This window comes from Lacerta agilis, chromosome 9, assembly GCF_009819535.1.
Source record: "Lacerta agilis isolate rLacAgi1 chromosome 9, rLacAgi1.pri, whole genome shotgun sequence".
Lineage (NCBI taxonomy): Eukaryota > Metazoa > Chordata > Lepidosauria > Squamata > Lacertidae > Lacerta > Lacerta agilis.
The window spans coordinates 54,410,359-54,435,031 of NC_046320.1; the positions used below are offsets into that span (position 1 = coordinate 54,410,359).

At 42.0% G+C, this 24,673-nt stretch overlaps 1 protein-coding gene across 1 annotated transcript in view; it reads right to left on the reverse strand.

The window, feature by feature from the left end:
• Positions 1 to 5,892: 5,892 nt before the first annotated feature.
• Positions 5,893 to 24,673, reverse strand: part of MTTP (microsomal triglyceride transfer protein) — a 38,389-nt gene continuing 19,608 nt past the window's right edge. The window contains exons 8-18 of the mRNA XM_033160445.1: positions 19,657 to 19,817; positions 18,631 to 18,799; positions 17,404 to 17,511; positions 16,435 to 16,647; positions 15,447 to 15,658; positions 14,424 to 14,521; positions 14,205 to 14,326; positions 12,707 to 12,934; positions 9,255 to 9,379; positions 8,282 to 8,452; positions 5,893 to 7,750 (exon numbers count right to left, since the gene is read on the reverse strand). Of these exons, the coding sequence (XP_033016336.1) occupies positions 7,582 to 7,750; positions 8,282 to 8,452; positions 9,255 to 9,379; positions 12,707 to 12,934; positions 14,205 to 14,326; positions 14,424 to 14,521; positions 15,447 to 15,658; positions 16,435 to 16,647; positions 17,404 to 17,511; positions 18,631 to 18,799; positions 19,657 to 19,817 (1,776 nt within the window). The 3' untranslated portion in view covers positions 5,893 to 7,581. The remainder of the gene's footprint in view (positions 7,751 to 8,281; positions 8,453 to 9,254; positions 9,380 to 12,706; positions 12,935 to 14,204; positions 14,327 to 14,423; positions 14,522 to 15,446; positions 15,659 to 16,434; positions 16,648 to 17,403; positions 17,512 to 18,630; positions 18,800 to 19,656; positions 19,818 to 24,673) is intronic.

Below are 24,673 nucleotides of genomic sequence, written 5' to 3' on the forward strand. Positions count from 1 at the left end.
ACACAACAGGTATGAAGACCACAGTGTGGTCGAAATGGTTTGTTACTAATGGCCATTATCGCTTTTTTCCAAGAAAAATAGGTGCCAGTACTCATGAAGTTGTTACAGTAAGTGCCACATGTTTTATCAACAACAACAAAGAGGTGCTGGTACTGAGTACCATTGAGTACTCCCTGAAAAAAGGCCCTGAGTGGAAGTTCAGCACTTTGCACTCTACTTCAGAAGGGCAGTTGTACCATCTTGATAGAGTTCTCTTCAACTTCCAGAGCAAAGCATAAGGGAGCACAGCAGATTGAGTGGGTATTTTTCAGAATGATAGGGTGGGAGGCTGCTAGCTGAAGGATGCTTGCTGATCAGCAAAAATTGGCACAGCCTGTTATTTCCAGGCCTACAAGAAGACCTTTTCAAGATGGCATTTGGACTGGCTCTGTAAACTATTTTTAACTAGTTATCTCTTTCGGTGATTTTTGTTTTTTGTTTTATGTCTGATTTTAATATGTGTTAGTTTCTGTAAAAAAAAATCCCGGAACAAACAGGCCTAGTCCTGGACTGAAAGATGGTGTAAAACTCTTAATAATAATAATGGTGATGATTTTAAAAAAACACAATACACATTAAAGGTCACCGCTCATGGGACAGAAGGACCTTGAGGAAATGATAATTTAGCTTTTACCTTGAGTTTTAATAGGTTATAAGGTTTTATTGGTAACCATATTTGTTGTATTTTTGTTGGTGTTTGTCCTTTAGATGCTATGGGCAGTCGGCTACGCAAATAAAGTTTGAATTTGAATTTGAACACAATACACATTACAGTATCAGAAAAAGGATTGCACTTTGGCTAATGGAGTGCAGCTGTACTGTTATAGCTGAAGCCCATCAATTGAACCATGTAATTCCTTCCAACACTGCTGTGAATTAAACTTCAGCTAAAAATGGAGTGTAGGTTGAAAGGTTCCATTTGTTTGAAAAGGACATTTTCTCCTTTCAACCTATAAAATAAAAAAAACAATATAAAGCAATCCGAAAGTGTTACCACTGCCATGCTAATAAGTGAAATAAAAGTTTTTATTTAACAAAGTGAAGCGGGAAGAAATGAGGATGACATGGTAGAGGGTTGTTGTTTTTTACTGCTCTTCTAGCAGCAGGTGGGAAACTTGCAAAGTTAAAGTTAGCAAAGGGCTTTTAAAGGGTTGCTTAGCAAAGACATTCCTGGTTAACTAGCGCTGAGTATGTTTCAGGCTGTCACAGACCACTTGCAGGCATGAAATTAAAATAAGCATTCTCCTGAATAATGAGTTTATAAGCACCACCGACATCAGAGTCACTTTCTTAGGTGCAGTGAAGAAACCAGTTCTAAAGTGCTTTCCTCCTGTGATCCTTTTCGCTGTTGCAGCTCCTTCTTGTACAGGAACCAGGAAGGCTGCCTACTATCCATGGTGGTTGAGTGATTGCAGGGCAAAACTGCATGATAAGTACATGTGCACACACAAACACACATATACTCCATAAGAGGTAGACTCTTAACTGCTCTTTTGCATACTTCCTTATTAAAACATTAATTAATTGCATTTATATTCCTCCTTTTTCTCTAAGGATCTCAAGGTGATGTGCATCACAATCCCCACAATTAAACCTTGTGAGAAAGGTTAGGCTGGGAGGCGGTGCTTGGCCCAAGGTCATCCAGTGAGCTTCATGCCCAAGTAGGGATTGTAACCCTGGTCTCCGAGTCTGACACTCTTAAGCCCCTGTATCACACTTGCTCTTATGAGTCACTTTGTACATGAATTGCTCTCAGGTGGAGAACAACACATGAACTTACTGGGGCAAATGGGAATTTTTATATGCGTTTGGAGAAAAATTCCACTGAAATCACATGACTCGGTTGCCCTGGAATGGTACGGAGGGAAGAACCTTTGGAGAGCCTCCTAGGACAATATTTTCCAGACTCAGGACTGAACCCATCTTTGAGGGAATCCTGGGCAAACTGCTGTCTGATAGAACCCTTCCTGTTAGTGGACCCAGGCAGCAGCAGTGCTAGGCTCATTTAAGTTTCCCACGATACTTCTGACTGATGCTTTGTCCATGGCATTATGGAAACTTAAAATAGTGGTTAGACTCACCTGCCTGGCACTGTTTGCAGCATTGGGCTGGAAAAATATTTGTAAAAGGAGTGCCCAGGTCAGGGGTAGTGATGAAAACAAATGCTTTCCTGCATGTAGGGGTTGGTTTTTTTCAGTGTAACAAATAGACTACAGTCCTTAGCTCTTCCATGTTACTTTTCTACATGCAGTGTAGGATTTTAGGACAGCATTTGAATAAACATTGCCATATGCGCTCTCCAGTACAGTGGTACCTCTGGTTACGTACTTACTGTATATACTTGAGTATAAGCCTAGTTTTTCAGCACATTTTTTGTGCTGAAAAAGCTGCCCTCGGTTTATACTTGAGTGAGGCGGGCGGTGGGAGCGGTGAGAAAGAAGCCCTTTCTCTCTGCTCGTGCCACCACCCGCTCTCCCCAGTCAACCATTCCTTAAGAAGTGTACAAGAACAGCGGTTCTTTATTCTCCCCAGGCAGCTTGTTCCATTCCTGAACTGCTCGCATAAATGCAAACTTGGCAAAGGAGGAAGAGGAAGGAGCAGCCCAAAGGGCTGCTCGTTTCTCCTCCTCCACAGCGGCAAAGGTGAACCGGCTTATACTCGAGTCAATAAGCTTTCCCAGGTTTTTGTGGAAAAATTAGGTGCCTCGGTTTATATTCAGGTCGGCTTATATTCGGGTATATACGGTAATTCTTTCTGGAGGTCCGTTCTTAACCTGAAACTGTTCTTAACCTGAAGCACCACTTTAGCTAATGGGACCTCCTGCTGCCGCTGCACCGCCAGAGCACAATTTCTGTTCTTATCCTGAAGCAAAGTTCTTAACCTGAAGCGTTATTTCTGGGTTAGCGGAGTTTGTAACCTGAAGTGTATGTAACCTGAAGCGTATGTAACCTGAGGTACCACTGTAGTAGAGTTTGCACCATATCATTTCTCCAGTTGCATAGATTTGCCTGTACTGTATGAAGAAGCTCCATGGGGTTTTATGACTTTCATATGTGAGTTTAGACTGCATATGGCTGCAAACATATTTTTGTCTGTTGTAGGGTTGCCATAGCAACATAGTCCTCCAAGCAAGTAAACCATTACCTTCCAATACCCAGCTGTTGAGCTAACTCTCTTCCTGGAATCCCCATTATGTCCAGCTGTTGGGGTCAGATATCTTCAGAATCAAGTGCATGGCTCTGATAGGAGAGAAAATCCAGTAGGGCATTTATCACTGCTGAAGGAGTAAAACTGGGTTCAGAAGCTTCCATTTGCTGACAGCTCTGTTTTGATTTAACAGAGCACTTTCAAGAGTTTGCGGTGGTTGGAGGATGATTGAGCAGACCAGCTGTTTGATTGCAAAGGGCTAATTTCCACTAATTCCCATGGCTTTCTGCCCTACCATAGTCTGTGCCATTGCCAGATAAGCTTCATAGAAAAATTCCAAAAAGTGTTTGTGTGTTAAGAGTGCACAACCCACAGTGAAGGGAGATGCAATTGCATATGGTCAATATCCTACCCTACAAAATTACCTTTGTCTTCCTACAGCCCAAGTTCTATTGGCAGCAACACAGTCCTCTGCACACACAACTAATAATTAGTGAGGGATGAACCTTCCTAGGCTCAATTCAGACTTGGGCTATGCTATGCCAACCAAGCCAGGTCAGAAAATGGCTCAGTTAATTTCTGAGCCAGATGCATCCCCATGTGTCCTATATTCCTCTCAATTTCTCCCGATCCCAAATTTCTGTATCTGACTCCATCTACAGTTGTTGTGACTGCAGGACTACTCTTTCCACCTCATCTTATCTCGCTATGGTAGAGCAGAGAGGTCTTTCCTTCTATCCCTCCTGGGCATCTAGACTATGGGAGCAGATGAGGTGCTTATGAGTCCTAGGAAATGCAACTTCTCCTTGCAGCCAAAGGTGTTGCAGTGCACACATGGAGCTCTGTTGTGAGCTCTGCATTCTTTCAACACAAGAGCAGCAGTTGCACACACAGAGGAAGAGCATTGAAATTGAAGTAAATATGCAAGCCCATTTACATAAAAGCTCTGGATTAGTTGGACAGTGTCTCCTTGATACCACAGTCATGTTACTGATGAAAATTTTAAAACATATTTATTTATTCTTCCTCCAAGAAGCTCAAAGGCAGCATATGCACCCATTTTTCATCCTCACAACAGCCCCATGAGGTAGGTTGGTGATTGGCCCAAGGTCACCCAGTAAGCTTTGTGGCTGAGAGGGGAACTGAACACATGTCAAAGTCCAATAGTGGCTCTTTCATTTCTCTCAGTATCTTGTGACCAACATATGTAGTAAATATTTTATCTGACAAGAAAATAAAACTGCTTAAGTAGTACCAACCCCAGGCCTCCAAACAAAATTAAACCACTTCTTATCCCCATCACTACAACTGAACAGGAGTACTTTGACCTTCACACCTAGGAATGGTGTTGTAAGAAATAGCTTGGTAGCAGCCCCATTGCCAACCATTCGGGCCCTGGCAGAACAACCACAGAATCATAGAGTTGGAAGGGACACCAAGGGTCATCCAGTTCAAACCCCTGCAAGGCAGGAATCTCAACTAAAGCATCCCTGAAAGATGGCCACCCAACCTCTGCTTAAAAACTTCCAATGGAGGAATGCCCACCACCTCCCAAGGGATTCCATTCCGAACAGTTCTTAACATCAGGAAGAACCTTCTGATGGTGAGGTGGAATCTCCTTTCTTATAACTTGAATCCCTGGGTTTAGGCCCTACCTTCCGGAGCAGGGGAAAATAAGCTTTCTTCATCTTCCACGTGACAGTCCATTAGATACTTAAAGATGGCTATCATAGCTCCTCTCAGTCTCCTCTTTTCCAGGCTAAACATACCCAGCTCCCTCAACAGTTCCTCAAAAGGCTTGGTTTCCAGGCCCTTGATCATCTTGGCTGCCCCCCAATATCCTTCTGAAATTGTCAATATCCTTCTGAAATTGTGGTCTCCAGAACTGTACCCAATTCTTCAGATGTGGTCTGACCAAGGCAGAATGGGGTGGTAATATTACGTCAATACTTCTATTGATGCAGCCTAAAATAGCACCATAATCATAATAATGATCACATATCTGCATCTAGGGTGGTAAAACATTTTTGAGAAGATGTCAAGAGCATAGCAGGAAAACTACACCCAGTCTGTGCATATGTGTGTGTATATGGTTCAGGATTAGAGGAAATAGATTTGTCAATGGTGTTTAGTCATCCTTGTAATCTTCTGCAGATTCTACCAATAAATCCAGTCTCTCCCTAATGGTTTCTACCCATCACAAAAATAAATTCAGTGTGGTAGCTTTGTGAGCGATTCTATGCACAGTAGATACCGGTACTTTAACTACAGAAGTGGGAGGTAAACCCCAGCAACTTCTCAGCTGCAAATACTGAGTTATTTAAATCTATTTACATGCCATAATTGCTCATTGCCCAGAATGCAAGTCTACCATTAATGGGGCCCATGACTGCCCAAAAATCACACTATGTCAAAACCATGAGGTGGAGCCTTTGTAAAAAGGGTAATTAGAAGGTGAGACAGAGAGGAGACTCTTTCGAGTCCTGATGTTGTCCTCTCCTATCCTGGCCCAATTGAGTGATGTCTGTGTGAACACATTCCTACTTCCACCACATTTCAGGATGAGATCCTTTAAACGCACCAGTGTGGACCATGTTTATTTCCGCTGAAGTCACCTATTGGCTTTCAGAAGAGCAAATTTACGACTTGGGATTTTACCCTCTCCCAAATCAGAACTGTCTCCAACTGCACACATTTTTTTAAAAAAAAAAAAAAGATAAGCAAGCATTTACGAACACACAGGTTAACAACCCAAGTCCTTTCAAACACAGTGCTGATTAAACAAACCACAAAATGAAAAGGAGTACTAGCCTAAGGGTGCAATCTTAAATAACGATGGGCAAATCTGTCAATTTCAGGATTTTCTCAGAATCTCATTTCCCCCCAGTCTTAAATGCAGTTCCCTATATTTCCACATCAAATTGGTCAGTAGTTTAGTGTGCATTTTTCCTTGCATGTTGTATATTCAGTTTTGCCTACAAAACAGTTTTGTTGCAAACAATTTTCTCCAATATACTGCAATTTTTCTATGACACTAATATAAGCTTTATATGCATTTTGTACACATTATCTGGTTGTAGAACCACATTGCGACATTCAGAGAAGTGTGAATTTCAAAGGATGGCTGTGTTTTCTTTCACTTATTGTTTCAGGAAGTGCAAATCTGTGACCTGAATCAAATGTATTCCTCCATCCTTAACCACATAACTAGGGAGTAAGTCCTAATGAACACAGTAGGATTTACTTTCAAGTAAGTACACATGCACAGCATTGTTCTTCATCTTGCAAACTGTATACAGTATTTAAAAAAGCCTGGGGTTAGTATAATACATGGAAAATATTTATGAACACATACAATTCTATCTCTTTTGTACAGCATGCATTAGCATATTTCCATCCCTTATCCTAACTCCAATATTTTTTGTTTTCCAGTTAAACCACACAACAGCATCCAGCTAAATCTTCAGCTCATGTCCCATTAAAATGAGCAGGAATTGTCCAGAAACTGGTGTAATGTTTCAGTTTGGGTTGCATTAATGATTATTTGTGCTACCTTAGCATGGAATACTACTGCACTTTTAAAAATGGGTTCCACTAAAGGCAGGATTACAACTGAAACACGATAATATAAAATAATTAATTTTACTGTGCAGATTTTAAAAACGCCTGGGAGAACCAAGAAACAGTGAGTGTTTTTAGTGTTTTTAATGTCAACATCAGAGTGATACTGGCCCCCAGGGCCAAATTGGATAATTGGAACTCCTGTGGTCATTTTCTTTGGTTAAAAGTAGCTGGAGGTGGGTGATGGGGAAGACTGGGAATAGGGTTGTGATATTTAAGAAAGGAAACCCCCCCCCCCTTTCCCCCTGAATCATGTCTACTTAAACTGCTGCTGTTACATCTCTAATGCTGCTATGAAGCAAGAAAAGACAAGGACAATTGTTCCACCTTCCAATCTCTTCCCATGGGTAAAAGTAGCTTCATGACTGAGGAACAGTGATTTAAGTTGCAGAAATGAGGTGCAGGAAAAGGGTCAAGCCCTCTCTACTCCTTCGCTGTGGCCCCAACCCAAAGTGGCTGCCCCCAGGTGTTTTTAAAGCCAAACAAAGGGACTCAGGAAGATCTGCACATGGCCACACAACAAATCTAACTGGGCCCTCAACGAGTGCCTAGAATTGCATCAATTTGTATGATTTCCTTAACCTGTTACATAAAAAAGGGTTTCTTTAAATATATGTAAATATGTAAACACAGTGAACACGCACTCAAGATTCTGGGCCTCTTGAAGTTGACAGTAAAGTTTTCATGGGCTCGAGTATCACAGCCAGCACCACAGTACGTGTGAAAGCCAACATCAGCCATGGTTGGGGTCAAATGAAAGATCAGGTGCCTGTTTCAAAACCAGCTTTCCAAGGAGTCAGACTGATCACTGAAAACTTTCTTGCACATGTTGGAGTTCTCTTGGTGAAGGGGATATTCGGAACCAGCCAGCAGCCTCACTTTTCCTTTCCGGGAGGTATAAGATTCTCCTGATGGTAGACTTTCATATTTAACTAAGTATCTCCTGCAAAATAATAATAATATTGCATTATATATTGTAACTTGGATGTCATAAAGTATCCATCCTATGAGCAGTAGTTCTTAATGATAAGTCCAACTGCACATTTTTGTGGCGAAATCTCTTCCCACCCAGCATATTCTAAAGATATACAGAAGCCAATTTTCAGAATTTCACCAGGGTTGGTAGAACCCTCCAGGCCCACCAGCCTCTGAATCCACTTCCTGACACTCTTCCTAAGCCTCTCCCTAAGTCTAGTTACAGTATAGTGGTACCTCGGTTTACGAACAGTCCTGTTTACAAACTATTCAGTTTATGAACTCTGCAAAACCGGAAGTAGTTTTCCAGTTTGTGAACTTTATGTCGGTCTACGAATGGAAGGGCACTGGCAGCGGGAGGCCTCATTAGGGAAAGCACGCCTCAGTTTAAGAACAGATTTGGTTTAAGAACGGACTTCAGGAATAGATTAAGTTCGTACACTGAGGTACCACTGTACACTGTTAACATTACAGACAAATAGCTCCCCCTACTTCCTACCTGGAAGGACTTTCAATTTTGTCCATCTGCAAGCAAACTAAAAACGGATATTGTGAAAACTGCACTGTGGAGACAAAGTCCAGAGTTGTTTCGGCTTCAACACTGCTTTCCATGCCAGCCTTGACAAAGAGCGCATCCACAACAATGTTGCCGACTATCACCACAGCTCCCCTGCAAGAAGAGATCGAGATAAACCAGGACGTCATATATTTGATAACATTCCAGCACCCAAAGAACAGGAGCGTCCCTCCCGTCCGTAACTTCCCGGCAAACTCCATTAGGTAACAATGCCACCACATCATGCCACCTCCCCAATGTCTCTGTATCACTGGCTCCTAGTGGTAAGAAAGCACATCTTTAGGACACCCCCCAAGACAAGTAAATATGCCTAAACAGCAGAGAGGGAATACTTGACATGTGGCTGCAGTTCCAATTCAATTGCCACATCGAATTCTACTCTAAATCTCAGTTTGATAAAGCCATCCTCAAATCCCACAGATAGTCTGAGAAACTCTTATCAATCTAGTTTTACATAAAAGGGCTGTCAATATCTTCCCCACAACCTCAACAAAGCCTAACCTTGAGCACCTTTTGGGGGAAGTGCAAGAACTTTGCGTAAGCATGGTGATTACGCATCATTAATTGCCCTTACACATTTGCAGCAAAATCCTATGAAAGTCTGCTCAGGAAAAAAAAAAAGAGTGTTAAATGGGACTGACTCCCAGGTAAATTGGATGAGGATTGCAACTGCATCGTTGCCAGCTTATTTTTTGAAACTAGACAAAAACAGTCGTCGTCCGTCCCCCCCGCCGCCCAAGAAAGAAACATGAATATTTCTGTCTAAAACAGGGAATCAGTTCATATTGCTAATTGTTTTAAGATTTCCACACTTTCATCAGATTTAAAATTCCCTATGTTGACAAAAACATTTGATGCATTTCCTCTAAGGACGTCTGGAGTTAGGTCATCTCACCGGTTTTTAACATTGGTTTTGGATTCTCTGTACCAAAGACTGAATTCCATTCCTCCAGAAATATCAATGGCCAGGCCTCCCTGGAATTCCGTTCTGCAAACCAGCCCAGACTGTAGCTGAATTACCTAGATGCAAAATGGTGCACAATGAACATTTCTTGTTTTATTCAATATATGACCAATATTTAAAATCTGCTCTTAACTGGTTTTATTGTGATATTGCTTACGTGTTTGTGAATTAGGTTCTTCTTTATTGTTGAATTATTGTTACCTGGTTTGGGCATTATTTAAGCTTACATCATGACTGTTTTAGCATGAGTTTAAGAGGAGAATGTGAAGGAATGGAAATATTTAAAAGACCTGTCTTGATTTTCTTGACGTAGCTTCAGAAACAGGGTGAAGTGATGGGGCTAAAGTCAAGGGCATATTTAACCTACATATTTAAATAGATTTTACAGTCCTTGTCTACCTTGCATTTAAGAGACATAGGAGAATTCTCCGCAGGCTTCCTGACAATCTTCGTCCCCCTAACCTGCTGCAGGAACACCAACAGCTTAAGAAAAATCAGCTTCTGGCACAGAAATCCCACACAGCACGGGAAAAGTTATGTCAGAAAGGTACATCAGCTACCAACTACCATTCACAAATTCCAAATACCATTCACTGTGAAAGTCTTGCAGTGCCAGCTAAATGCAGAAGTAACCATAGATAAGGCTGGCAGCACGAGACCACTACACCAGGAGTTGCCTTAGGGACATCTTTCAGACCGAAATGCATCTCTTGGGAATGCTGTTAACGCTGTGTGGAAAGTGAGACATTTTTAAAAAGAAACATTCATCTCCAGTCAATTCAGCCTCTTCAGCCAATTCAGCATTTCTTGCAGAAAGCCCCCCAGAATGGCTGGGGCAACCTAGTCAGATGGGCAGCATATAATAACAAAATTATTATTATTATTATTATTATTATTATTATTATTATTATTAAGCTTCCAATCCAGAAAATTCAAACCCCATTTGTATGAGATAATCTGAATGCTTGCAAAACTTGAGGTTGCTAATCACAAGGCTCTCTCTATGCCTTCTAGAGGGAGTTGGGAAGGCACAAAAAAAACCCACTTCTCTCCAGTATTAGGCCACTTGCAGCAAGAATTTGTGCAAAAGAGCTGTTGCATGAAGTGCCAAGTGGTTTCCTGCAGAATTTGATTGGAGATACAGCTTTATGGGCAGGCAGGCAGGAGATAGTTGCATTCACAGAGATTTCTGCCAAGGCTGAGGCTTACAGCTGTCAGAATCTTTTACAGCTGGACTGGAAGTCCATCGCACTGAGTCAATTTTGGAAGTGATAATAGCTCAGGGTCACAGCAAGTCATTTCATTTGAATGCTGATAGACAGCCAAGATTTTAAAGTTCACAGGACTTGGAAATCAGATTAACTTTAAATATAGCCATTGAGACAAGGCATGATGTGTCCAGATCCGATGCACAATTTACGCTGAAGTAAGACCCATCAAAATGGAAGGTGTATAAAATGGGAGAAGCAGATGGCACTGAAAAGAGCACTCCCCCCCCTGTCCTTTGATTTAAAAAAAACAAAAACAATGGGGGGAAAGGTTAGTTGTTGTTTTTTACTGTAATTCAGCAAGACAGATTTTTAAAGATGCTTTAAATAATAGCAAATCTGCACATTGGGCTCATTTGCTTTTAGAGTTTGTGTTTTTCTGCTTTATTCTATTTTTATCCTGCACACCACTCCCATGGCTTCATGCTATGAGGTGGTTTATAAATTTGTAAAATATAAGCAAATAAATGTGACTTCGTGTTACTGGCCATGGAGCTGCTTTAGTCCCGGGGAAAGGGCAGAGATTCCTCTTTCTTTTATTTGTGTGAATGTTGGGGGTAGGGCTTACTCCTGTGCCCCCCTCCTATTTAATCATTACAGTAGCCCTGTGAGGTACATTGAGCTGGAAAAGAGTCTCTGACCCAAGATCACCCAGTGAGCTTCATGGTTAAATGGGGATATGAACCTGAGTTGCCCCAGTCCTCGTCTGATACTCGATATAACCATACTGGGTAATGGTGGCTCTGTGCACATTTCTAAACAAACATATGAATCTTAGCCTTGATTCATAACTCTATCTGATTATCAATTACAGTTAGTCGCAACAATGGGGTTTATATCAAAAAGGGAGATTTAAAGTACTCATTCATATGAGATTTTAATGAAATACAGTCAATTGCTACAGGAAACTCTTGCCATGGGTTGAAAAATACGTGACATTTCCCCATGGCTACATGCACTTAGGAAGTAGGACCTTAAGGTCCTCAAATAATAATTTGTTGGATGTCCTGAGCCACAAGGATGCTAGGTTGGCTTCAACTAGGGCCAGGGCCTTCTCAGTACTGGCCCCGACTTGGTGGAACAGTCTGGCACAAGAGACCAGGGCCCTGCAGGATTTGGCATCTTTCCGCAGGACCTGAAAGACAGAGCTGTTCCACCTAGCCTTTGGGTTGGTTTCACCTAGCCTTTGGGTTGGTGTGATTGGTGGGCTACTTAAAAATGAGGCTGCAGTTTAGATTTAATTTTAAATTGTATTTTAATCTGTATTTTAATGAATTGTTTTATGTTTTTGTTGTGATTTTATTGTTGTTAGCCGCCCTGAGCCCGGTTTGGCAGGGAAGGGCGGGGTATAAATAAAAATTTATTATTATTTTTTATTATATGCAATCATATGGTGAATAAGAAATAAAACACTTGAAAAAAGCAGCAATACATAAAATGGTGTATTGTGTTATGTGACATCTAAGCACAGTTATAAAAAATGTGGCTTGTTTCTTTCTTTCTTTTATGAAACTATGAATGTCAGTGATTTCTCCCCTTGATGAGGTTTAAGCATTTGAGCTTACCATTTGTCAGTTGGTTGCATGTAGTCTCTGAATAACTTAATGGCAGGATAGCATCTCCCACTTCCCGCAGATGGGAATATAGGCGGTTCATCCACACTTCCACTTTCCCTGCTGTTTTCCCTGGGAAAACCCATGGAACTGCAGCAAATGTCAATTCCCCACCCCCCTCTCACACTCCCAATTAGCATTGCTTCAATTTAGCACTAAAGAGCAGATTTTCTAGATGAAAGCAATAGGGCAAAGGCAAAACCACTCGGACCCCTGCCTAGAAAGCATGAGACAAGCAGAAAACTACTTGGATCCATTCTTCCTAAGCAAGGGACAAGCAGAAGTGTGGACAAGCCCACAGCAACCCTATGCATGTCTACTCAGAAGCAATTCTTATCGAGCTCAATCAAATTTACTCCAAAATAGGATTGCAGTCAAAATTAATTAATGCAGTTCTGATTGTTCTTACTTGTGATCTCCCCATAAGTGCATGTCAAAATGGGGAGTAAAGGATATTATCTATCCACGGAAGCTATTTAATTGCCTGGTATGCAGAACTCACCTGTGAGTAATCCATCAGAAGGATGAGTCCTTTCACCACACTTATGGGGTCTCCAGTGGCTGAGAACATTTTAGACATGAGATCGCCATACCCTTGGAAAAAGGTAACGGGTCTAAGCTGAACATCGAACATGATCGCCGACACACCAGCGAAGGACTCTAGATTTTCTTCACCTTCATCAGCAGATGCAGCTATAATGGATTCCAGGCCCTGAGCCTCAATCACCACCTAAAAGGAAATAGGAACACACAGCTTGCATGATGAATGATGACCACTTGCAGGCAAGCACATCCCATCCATACCTCTTTAAAGTCCACAAGGTAGCTGCAGAATCTGCCATCAGACCTTGTCCTGATTTTATATCTAGGTGTCCAAAAGAGAGGCAGGGCATGGCTCCTTTTAGGTCAGAGCTGCACAGAAAGTTTTATCACTGTGTTTTTTCCATCAAAGGGTGTGAAAAACTGCAACTGCTGAAATTCCTTCTTCTGCACAACTATTAGATGGAATAGGCCTGTTCTCTTTTGCATCTGGACACTTGCTGTCTAGACTGGTTCACACGTACTGTAATGCTAAATCATCATGGTACAGTGCTAGTGGATGAGCCCTCAGAAAGTCAGAACGTAGTACACTTCCAATGTGACCAGAAGAAAGCTGCCAAGATGACTGCCGGTTTTCCTGGAATGTCATCTTAGTGTTATATACAAATCTGGAATTCTGGATTAAAAATAACTCTGTTTAATAAAGAAAACTGATAACTCATTGTTTGAAGTTGTCTTAGCTTGAAATTGATTAGAACAGGATTTCTGGTTTGTCTGAGACAGTAAGGATTTCAGTAAATTGAATGCCATCATAGGAGGGCAGGGGGAGAAATGAGCAGAAGGAGGAGAAGGCAGGGAAGGAACATGCAAGCCAGGCATTGGGCTTGGGCTTGTGGAGGTTCATCCACTTAGGGCTACACTGTGGTTTAGTGTTACATATAAACACAGCTTCTGTAAGAACATAGGAAGAGTCTTGTTGGATCAGACAAAAGAGCCATCTATTCCTATATTGTCCAACCAGAAGACTGCGGGAATTTCACAAGCAGGATATGAGTGCAATAACACTCTCCCAAAACAAAAGCTTGAAGAAAAATGGTAATGCAACTTCTATAAGAAACCTTGGATAAGGGAACACTCTTAAGGGAAAGACCATAGCTGAGTGCATGCAGAATGTCCCAGGTTTATTCTCTTGCATCTCTGATTAGGAGGCTGGTAAGAAAGACCTCTGCCTGAAACCCTGGAAAGGCTCTGCCAGTCACAACAGAGGATACTGACCTAGACAACAGTCTGAACCCAAACTATAAGGCAGCTTCTTACATTTCCGTTTGAGGGGCTCAACCCACCAGCTGCTACAGCACATTGGTTCACAGTATGGTATATTGGAGCGACCACATTATGTCCAAGCTGCACACTTATACTTTTTTGCTGAGTTATTACTCTAGTAAGCGCATGGGACTTACCTGGTTGGCATGAAGTTGTGCGTATTTATTGAAAAGAAAGATATTCAGGTTACTTCTTCTTAAGATTCCAGAGCCAGAGTAGAGTATGTCAAGGCTATAGGTGGATGACAAATCCGGAGTGCCTTGATTAAATAGAGAGACAAGTTGTAATGATTTCTGGTGAAACTGAGGGTCAATAAATGTAATCAAAATCTACTATCTAGTTTGTTAGTCACTTACGTATTAAGTAACCTGAGAAAGCTGAGGAAGAACCTGTTTTCGCGAATCGGTCATAGTTATGGATGGAGATATCCTTCAGAGCTTTGCGGATCATTTTGCTGAAACACAAACAAGTGTCCTTAACCATCAGAAAATTAAATATCTTCTACAAATGGCAACATGCAGCAAATGGGAAGGTTTGCGTTGCTTGAGTAGTGTAATCAAAAGACCACAACCAGAAGATAAAAATTCTATTATTATACTGGCCTACAGATTGCAAAAGGTCTTAACACAAAAGTTGCTGAAATCACTGATGGTTCTGTAAAGTTCTAATCACTACATAAGAACCACTGGTGGAAATTGTTATATGAAGTTGCTTATTTATGTAAGAAATTAACTGGTTAAAAGAACAGTGAAGGAATAACAGTTATAGGAATATTCAGATGTGGTGAGGAGGCTTGAGGGAGGCAGCAAAAGTGGCATTGCCACAAGTGCTCTAGGCCAGGCTTCCGCAAAACTCGGCCCTCCAGGTGGTTTGGGACTACAACTCCCATCATCCCTAGCTAACAGGACCAGTGGTCAGGGATGATGGGAATTGTAGTCCCAAAACAGCTGGAGGGCCGAGTTTGGGGGTGCCTGCTCTAGGCCAAAGATCCTGGATTTTCTAGCATAATCATAAAAACAATAGAAATGAAAAATGAACACCTCAATGTATTTTTTGTAGTCTACCAATAAAGAGAAGGATAATGAAATTATTTTAAATGTTAGATCTTCTAAGGGTCTTTTCCTTCCTTTGGGGGAAAAAAATAACCAATCCATTAAATAAGGAATACCAGACAGATATTTTTGCCTCAATACTTTGCAGTTTCTCCTGAGTGTCCCCCCCCCCGCCCCGGGTCTAAAAAGGCAGATTTATACCGAACATGGTGAAAATGCTTCCAGTACAGTCCTCACCCCACCAAATGCTGCTGTTGCCTTTGCCCTGAAACAACACTATGCACAGGCAAGTGGAGATACATAAATAACAAATGAAACTTGATATACCTGGAAGGCATTTCAAAACGTAGAATGTCCTGGATTAGCGAAAGCATGTACTTATTCATTTCCAGAGGCAGCTCTCCAATAGAGAGCAGGAGGTTTTTTACTTCCATGAAGGAAGGATTGTTGCTGAAGATGATGGAAGCTGCTGTGGTGCGTACCGTCTTCTCGTGAACTTTATGGTTCTGGTGATAAATCCTGTTCATGGTTTTCTTCACCTAATGGGGACACAATCTGGTCAAGTTTCATTACCTGTACATAATTGGAAGCATAACAGAAGCAGGAAAAGGAAGTATATCACCAACAAATAAGAACAGATCAGTGGGCTGGTTTCTCAAGGAACAATATACAAGTATAGTACGAAAATTCACAAATATTATAACAGGACCAGTCCAAAACAATGGCACTCCTCCATACCCAGAATGGATGTGAAAGTATAATCAGGAAGAATTTCTGACTGACATGCAGCTTTTTCTGGGAAGTGGGGGGGGGATGATGGGAAATCATGTGAGGCATGAGTCTAACCTGGAAGCTGTAGGAGTGAATGATAGATAAAATTCCCATATAACTACCCACCTAATTATTCTTTTCACCCCTTCTAGAAAGAGCCCCATGCTTTTTAGGGCTATAAGCCGGAATTGAGATAGCATTTTACAGTCTCTTGCGATATGCAGATGGATAGATGGACAAATGTCTCCTACAACGCAAATCCTGCTCGCTTGTCCAGGGCAGAGGACAAGGGCCTAGTGCTACCTAGCCTATGCCCCCAAAATATCTGTCAATGAGGCTAATGGGAAAGACTTTGGGGCTGCTTTCAAAATTGTCTTTCCAGACTCTTCAGGACATAGAATGATAAAAAAAAGATAATGGAATATTTATCTTACTTAGAAACACCTGATATTTAAATGAGGGACTTTCAGGCAGGGAGAGACACTTATTATTTGAAATGTCCACCTGCACCATCTTCTCTTTGGACAACTTTCATCTATTTTACCTCACTGGTAATGAAAGAATGGTCATATCTCTGCAGAGCAGAAACAGCAACATTGCTGATGGGGCCTTCTCCTGACTCGGCGTATTTCAGAAGGTCTGGAATAGCTTCAGGCAAAACAGCATTCTTCAATGCCAAAAGGTAGACCTTCACGTCATCAGCCGTCTTTGCCCTGTTCAAACCTCCAGAGATCAGCTTCTTGGCTTCCATAACAGCCTGGAAAGAAAATGAAAAACTTCCTAAAGCACTGTTATATTGAGGGGGTAGTGGGGGTGGGGGTGGGGAATCCATGCGATTGGGTAGTAAATCAATGATAGTGATACTTGGGAAATCTGGCAAAATTACACCTAGGAGTATAGCACATGATAGATAGATATATAGATAGATAGATAATAGTATGAGCTCCTTGCCAGGTTCCCTAAAATCTAGCAATATATACTCACTATTATTAACACAGCTCGCAGCCTTGAGATCACTGCAAATAATCAAGTAGGTCTACCATTTAGGGTGGGGGTAGTGGTGGCAGTGGTGGGAAGAGACACCCATGAGAGCAAAAGCTATTGTTGTTGCTGATACAATATTAGATTTTATGTAAACCAATACCAGTGTGCTGTGTTGCTGTACAGAATATGGAAGTGACATAATCTCTTCACCTCAGAGGATTTTCAACCTTCATCAGATGGACAAAACTGGGATAGACAGGCAAGAGAGAGGTCCGAGGAAGGAACAGGTGAATTACACCGAAGGAGCAGGTAAGGCAAAATTAGGATGATTCGAGAATAGTTCTGGGAAAGAAATGCTTCGTGAGTGGGGAGTTGGCTTGGGGCATAAATATTGAAAGGCTGTTCCAGATGTAAGGAGCATCATGAAAGAAGCCAGAAAGATGGAAGTGGGCAAAGAGGTAAGCTTGGATGGAGCTTCATATTTGCACAATTTTGCTTTTGTTTTCAACACCCAGAAGAAAATACATACAGGCAGTTTGCATTCTCCCTTGTCACACAGCTTTTTGATGAGGGCCCCAATAACGATGACAACTGTTTCTCGGATTTCGCTGTTGCCGATCTGGCTGTTATATGTATTCTGTTATATGATGAAGAAGAAAAGACATTATTGGTCTCTGCCGCTTAACCCTTGGAAATATATTTGATCCCCCTCAGATGTGTTTCACTGGGTTCCCTTTCCCACAGGATTATTCCTTCCCAGGAAAAGCTGGTGGTGTTTCAGACCAATCTCAGGTGCTTTTGTGTTCCACTCTGATGTTTGGTTGTGGAAAACGGAGTTCCTTATTGAAAAGGAACTCATTTCCCAGCCACGCCATGTGCAATAGCCAAACAGCCATCGTGAAAACATCTCCACGAAGTGCTGCAGGCAATCTGCTGGACGAGAAAGGATAAATGACATGTTGAATTGCTTCCCGTTGCAAATAATTAGCCCAGCCTACTGCTTCACAAGGCAGGTCAGGACATCCACTCACAAGAATACACATCCTTGCTATTGTCTTGGTTGAAAGTGAGGCTCGTGGTACAGAAACATGAGGGCTAAATCAGAGCACTGAGTTCAATGGTGTTTGCTTCCATGTTAAGTACATAATATATCAGCCTTATGGTCTTGTTTTTAAAATGTACAAAGAGACTGCTGGATCAGGCAATGGCCCATCTAGTCCAGCATCCTGTTCTCCCAGTGGCCAAGCAGATGCCTATGGGAAGTCTGAAGGAGGAGCTGAGCACAGCAACACTCTTCCTCCCTTGTGATTCCCAGCAATTGGCTTTCAGAGGCAGACTGCTTTAACTCGTTTTTAGTTTCATTGTACCGAGTCTCCATTCAGAGACAACTGCAATTAAGGTGCAACTGTCAAACAAATAAATATGGCCTCTGACAGTGGAGGTAGAAGACAGGTATCATGGCTCGTAGCCATTGATACCATTATTCTCCATGAATTTCTGTAAGATCCCTTGTGAGAGTGAATTCCAGAGTTTCAATATATGCTGTGTGGAAAAGTACTTTTCTTCCAACATTGCACTTCACTGGATGTCCCCAAGTTCTAGTGCGACGAGAGAGGGATAAAAGCTTTTCTCTGTCCACTTTCTCCACACTTTCATGAGCTCATCTTCAGCTCTTCTGAAAGACTGGGCAATTCCTTTTCTGAGCACAATTCTTGCTCTGTAAACAAATGTTCCCTTTACCACCACTGAGACTTACAATTAGAGATCTGAGTAGCAACTCGTTGGGATGAGAAGCAAATCCACAGGCATAGAGGAACCTCTCCTGAAGGACAGATCCACTCTTGTTCTTGAAATCCAGGAAATCCAGCATAGCTTTCAGAGAGGCTGAGGTCTGTGCAGAGGCCACAGCATCAACTAACTGGGGACTGTATGAAAAGGGAAGGGATTAAAAAAAACAACCCAGGAATTATTTATTGTAAGGCATATTTTTTTTGGCAGAGTGATGGTTACGGTATCTCCAATCATTTTATTGCATGAGGATAGCTCAAATGTCACCTCAGTCTCTAACATAATAAAGACACCCAGCGGCTAATTACATTCCCCACCCCCACCTTAACCATGGTTGACAAATGAGCACTAATATTTATCCTGTTTAACTTCAACCAGGTACCTGCTTAACCAGGATTTGAAGCTGAATTCAAAAGCAGAGTATTGAAGCCTGGGTAAGAAAGAGCTTGTTTAAGCAGTCACTGTGGTTGAGACGCTGTTGCTTGGAAATGAAGGGTTGCTGCAATTCCACATCCTACTTCCAGTCTTTTAAATGCCTCGATGAGATTGGGGACACTGCATCTATATCAATCCACAGAGGTTTATACTTTGGGAGGCAATTTAAAAGGGTCTCCAGGCCTGAGCACTGTCCCAAAGGTTAGTATAGAAGCAAGGCCCCTACAACAGTGCTTTAATTTTCTGCTAACATCAAAGAGAAGAAAATATTAGCTGTTGTAGCTTAGGGACTCAGCTACACAGCTGCAAATAAAATGTTCTAAATGTGTTGTAAAGTGCAATATACAAATGTGACACTAGATGGTGACAGTGAGCTATGAAAAATTCAATGTATTTTTCAAAACGCTTTTTAAAAAAAGCATTTTCACAGCATTTTTATGTGTGTGTAGATTCCACCTAGGTAGATAAACCTGAATGAACATGTTGATTCTCCTTCTGTGTATTCGCACATTTAAGATGGATATGCTAGAGATGGAAAAATAGGTTGCCAGAAACTCACAGGACTTCCACGTTGCTTTCACTTCTCAGAATCTGAAGAATCTCTTCTGTTGTAGCTTTCCTCAAGTTCTGAATGAAAGACAAAAATCCTTTCACAGCATCAGCTTTGGAAAGGTTTTCGGGTTCCATCTGTGGCCGGATAGTCTTCCACTGCTGAATGAGCTGCCAAAAATGGAAAAAAATTGGTGGTAAATCTTCCCACTGGTTAGTATTTCTATGTGCTGATTGCAACAGGTCAAAACGCAACTGCATATTTTCTGACAGTAGCTGAAATGAAAGGGACAACTTTAACACATTGGTCTCCCCATACCTTATTGTTGTAGCCTGTCCCATGTCTTCCATAGAACTAATTGGGAGGCAATGAGAAAGCAAATACAGTTTAAACAAAATAAAAAATAAATAAATTCCTTCCAGTAGCACCTTAGAGACCAACTAAGTTTGTCCTTGGTATGAGCTTTCGTGTGCATGCTCATACCAAGAACAAACTTAGTTGGTCTCTAAGGTTGGAATTTATTTATTTTATTTATTTTTTATTTTGTTTTGACTATGGCAGACCATGCGGAAGGCTGGACTGGATGATATAATTCCAAGCTGGAATTAAGATTGCCAGAAGAAATATCAACAACCTATGCTGATGACACAACCTTGATGGCAGAAAGTGAGGAGGAATTAAAGAACCTTTTAATGAGGGTGAAAGAGGAGAGTGCAAAATATGGTCTGAAGCTCAACATCAAAAAAACTAAGATCATGGCCACTGTTCCCATCACCTCCTGGCAAATAGAAGGGGAAGAAATGGAGGCAGTGAGAGATTTTACTTTCTTGGGCTCCATGATCACTGCAGATGGTGACAGCAGTCACGAAATTAAAAGATGCCTGCTTCTTGGGAGGAAAGCAATGACAAACCTAGACAGCATCTTAAAAAGCAGAGACATCACCTTGGCAAGAAAGGTTCGTATAGTTAAAGCTATGGTTTTCCCAGTAGTAATGTATGGAAGTGAGAGCTGGACCATAAAGAAGATGGATCGCCGAAGAATTGATGCTTTTGAATTATGGTGCTGAAGGAGACTCTTGAGAGTCCCATGGATTGCAAAAAGATGAAACTTATCCATCCTTAAAGAAATCAACCCCAAGTGCTCACTGGAAGGACAGATCCTGAAGTTGAGGCTCCAGTACTTTGGCCACTTCATGAGAAGAGAAGACTCCCTAGAAAAAAGCCCTGATGTTGGGAAAGATGGAGGGCACAAGGAGAAGGGGACAACAGAGGATGAGATGGTTCATCGAAGTGACTAGCATGAGTTTGGCCAAACTGCAGGAGGCAGTGAAAGATAGGTGTGCCTGGCGTGCTCTGGTCCATGGGGTCACGAAGAGTCGGACACAACTGAACGACTGAACAACAACAAATGGCAGACCAACACGGCTACCTACCTGTAACAAATACAGTTTGTTCAGGAAGACTATGGGGGCGGGGAGTGGCCTTTAGATGTAGAAGAAGAAGAGTTTGGATTTGATATCCTGCTTTATCACTACCCGAAGGAGTCTCAAAGTGGCTAACATTCTCCTTTCCCTTCCTCCCCCACAACAAACACTCTGTGAGTGAGGTGAGTGGGGCTGAGAAACTTCAGAGAAGTGTGACTAGCCCAAGGTCACCCAGCAGCTGCATGTGGAGGAGCAGAGACATGAACCCGGTTCCCAAGCTTACGAGTCTACCACTGTTAACCACTACACCACACTGGCTCTCTGTATAGTGTATAGTGAATAGTGAATAGTGAATGGATACAATACACATGACCTTTTCTGTAGTGGTGATTCCATGCTTTTTCAGCCTGATTCCACATTTGCTTGGCTTTCAAAGGACAGCAAGTCTTACTTTAGCTCATTGCACCTTGGGGTGATGATTGACAGATACATAAATCTGCAGCTGCTGTTCTTTCTGATGCTGCTATTTATTTGATGCTGCCTTTGTTTGTATGCTATTTCAACACAATGAGCATTTTAATATCTTATATAATGTTATGTTTTATACTATCGCTAGGTGCAGTTTATTATCCATTAGTTTATATAGAATAAGCAGGACCTGAATATTCAATGGTACCTCAGGTTAAGAACTTAATTTGTTCTGGAGGTCCGTTCTTAATCTGAAACTGTTCTTAACCTGAGGTACCATTTTAGCTAATGGGGCCTCCTGCTTCCGCTGCACCGCCACCACACAATTTCTGTTCTCATCCTGAAGCAAAGTTCTTAACCTGAGGTACTATTTCTGGGTTGGCGGAGTCTGTAACCTGAAGTGTCTGTAATCTGAAGCGTCTGTAACCCGAGGTACCACTGTATAAGAATATGATAAAGAAATAAACCTGTCCCCTCCCCACTCTAAGCACTGGGGTGAACTATCCATATTGCACGAAGCTAGTGCCACAGCAATAGATTCCCATTGCCCTGCAGAAATTGTGAACTATATACTGCCTAGATGCCAACCAACATTTTAAATCTGCCTTCTTCCCTGACAAGGACTCAGGGCGCTTACAGATAAAAAACAACAGCTAAAAACATAGAGGAAAAAAACAATCATGAGAAAAACAGAAGGTTGAGCTTTGTCATTTCAAACAACCTTCCACAAAGAAACAGAGCGGGTATTTTGGCCTGTGCTCTCACATGTCATGCGTCCACTTCTCTTATCTAACATTATCTATAGCATTCCTCGGAAAAGGTGCAGCTGTTTTCCCTCAACAATATTTATTTCATCTCTCTTTATTGGGAAACCACATCAATACCAGCTCAGCCTTTGCTAAAATATCCTATCTCCATAGGGTCCGTGTTGTGAAGAAACAGCAGGTGATGCTACCCACAAATAGCCCTACAATTTCAGCAGTACTGAGTTCATCTTCCATGAATTGTAGCTAAACCATTAGGTAATTATGAGTGAGGTGGAGGCTATTTCCTGTGGATTAATGCTCAGCAGGGGTGTATTAGTGACCCAGAACACAGGTGGAGACTACTAATCTCAAATGGTGGTCACTAATGTGCAAGAAGGCATCATTTTCCATTCTGTATTTGTAACACACAGCACTGTTTCCGTTTGCTCACCTTTCCCCAAAAACAACAGTTTGTCCCACTATCCACTATGGCAAAATTACATAACTTACATAACTTAATTATGTAAGTTACACTGTTATTACATTACCGTACCCCATTCAATGCAAAGGAAATGTAATGCAAATGGGGGGGGGGTGTCATATAATCAGGGCCGTCTTAAGCATATCTGCGCCGTGGTGCAAAGATCCCTCCAGCAGCACCCCCCCCTTTCCCAGAGTTGTCAACCTTTTTTTAGGGCTGGAGGAGGCGGGCAGCGGCTGGAGGGTGGCTCCTCCGGTGGGGAAGAGGCGGAGGCTACACATGGTGCCTCCCGGCTCAGCTGGTCACTTCATGCTGCGGTGGCCACGGCAGGCAGTACACCAAACGAGCAGGCCTGCACCAAGCGAGTAAGGGTGCATGTGCCGCTCCCACTGAGCATCGGCTCAGTTTTTTCCCCTTTTAGCCTTCTGGCACCCCGCAGAATTTGGTGCCTCAAGGCTAAAAGGGAAAAAACTGAGCCAACGCTCGGCGGGAGCAGGGCATGCACCCTCGCTCACTCAGCACGCTCGTTTGGTGTTTCCCGGACTCTCGCCTGGTGCCCTCCAGAACTTGGTGCCCTGGCGCCCCGCGCCACTAGCCTCTATGGGTAAGATGGGCCTGCATATAACCAATTATGTATTGTTTGCAGACCGAAAGCAACAACGGCAAATACAGATTGTATGTGCTGGATTGATGTCTGTCTCAGACTTGGGACAAATAAGTGATGATTTCTGATCCCTTTCCCATCAGAATTCTCCAACCTCTCTATCAATGTGCAGCACAATCATCAACAGAGCTTTAGTGAAGCTTAGAATAGTCAACAGTATACTGTGAACTTGGGGATTTGTGTTTGTAATCTGTATTTTGTATATAATAAAAATACAATTTTTAAAAGCCACAATATACTGTGGAAGGATAGATGGACTCATAAATAAACGGCACTGTTTTCCATTGTGGTGTTTCATCTCACAGTTTTAATTCAGTGTGTCCTTTCACCCTTTTTATGGGCTTTGTAATTGCATACATCTAGACCAGAGTTGTTCAATGAAACTGTGAAATGGGTTGTTCCGCCATCCCCCAGAGGCTATCACCTGTCCAGTGCAACTATGGACAACCCAAAATTCTGAAATGTAGCCTTGTTATTTATATCTGACTCTATAGATATGCTTCGCTTGTAGGTGAGCAAACTCTGGCTTACATGGCTACAGTTACAGCAGCATCTGATTACTGGCAACCAAGACAGAAATGGTTGGCTTGGCTCCCTGCTGTGGACACACCCTTGCCTTATTCCAAGAAAAGGCTGACACACAGTTCCACTGATTTTCCTTTGATCCAAGTGCTCTTTGGATTATAGGAACATTGTGAGGGCATCCAAACTCCTTTCCTTCCACATCCCCAATGCCTCAAGCAAGGTTCTGCAGTCACCAGCTGAGAAACAGTATGGTGGGACTGGATTTGGCCCAGAAATTACGTGAGACTACCAGCTGTTGTTTTGTTTGCTGTCAGGAAACTTAAATCTAATCCTATCAGTTCAAACCAAAAGTCAGCTTGATAAAAGGAACAGGTAGCAGTGTTTATTATTATTATTATTATTTCGTGCATGCACACGAAAGCTCATACCAAGAACAAACTCAGTTGGTCTCTAAGGTGCTACTGGAAAGAATTTCCTATTTTGTTCTGATTCTAACAGTAATTAAGGCAGATAACACTGACTGATAAAACAATTTAACATGCCTTAATGCGTTGCTGTGGTGTCATGAGGTCAGCCAAGTTGCTGTAGAATATTCGATAAATCTGAAAATGTCTGTGTTCGATAATTACAAATCTAATATCTCACTAACATCTTGGTAAACAATAATTTCTTTTCAAGGAGTGCTTTTACTTAACTTGAACTTAAGGCGCGCAACAGC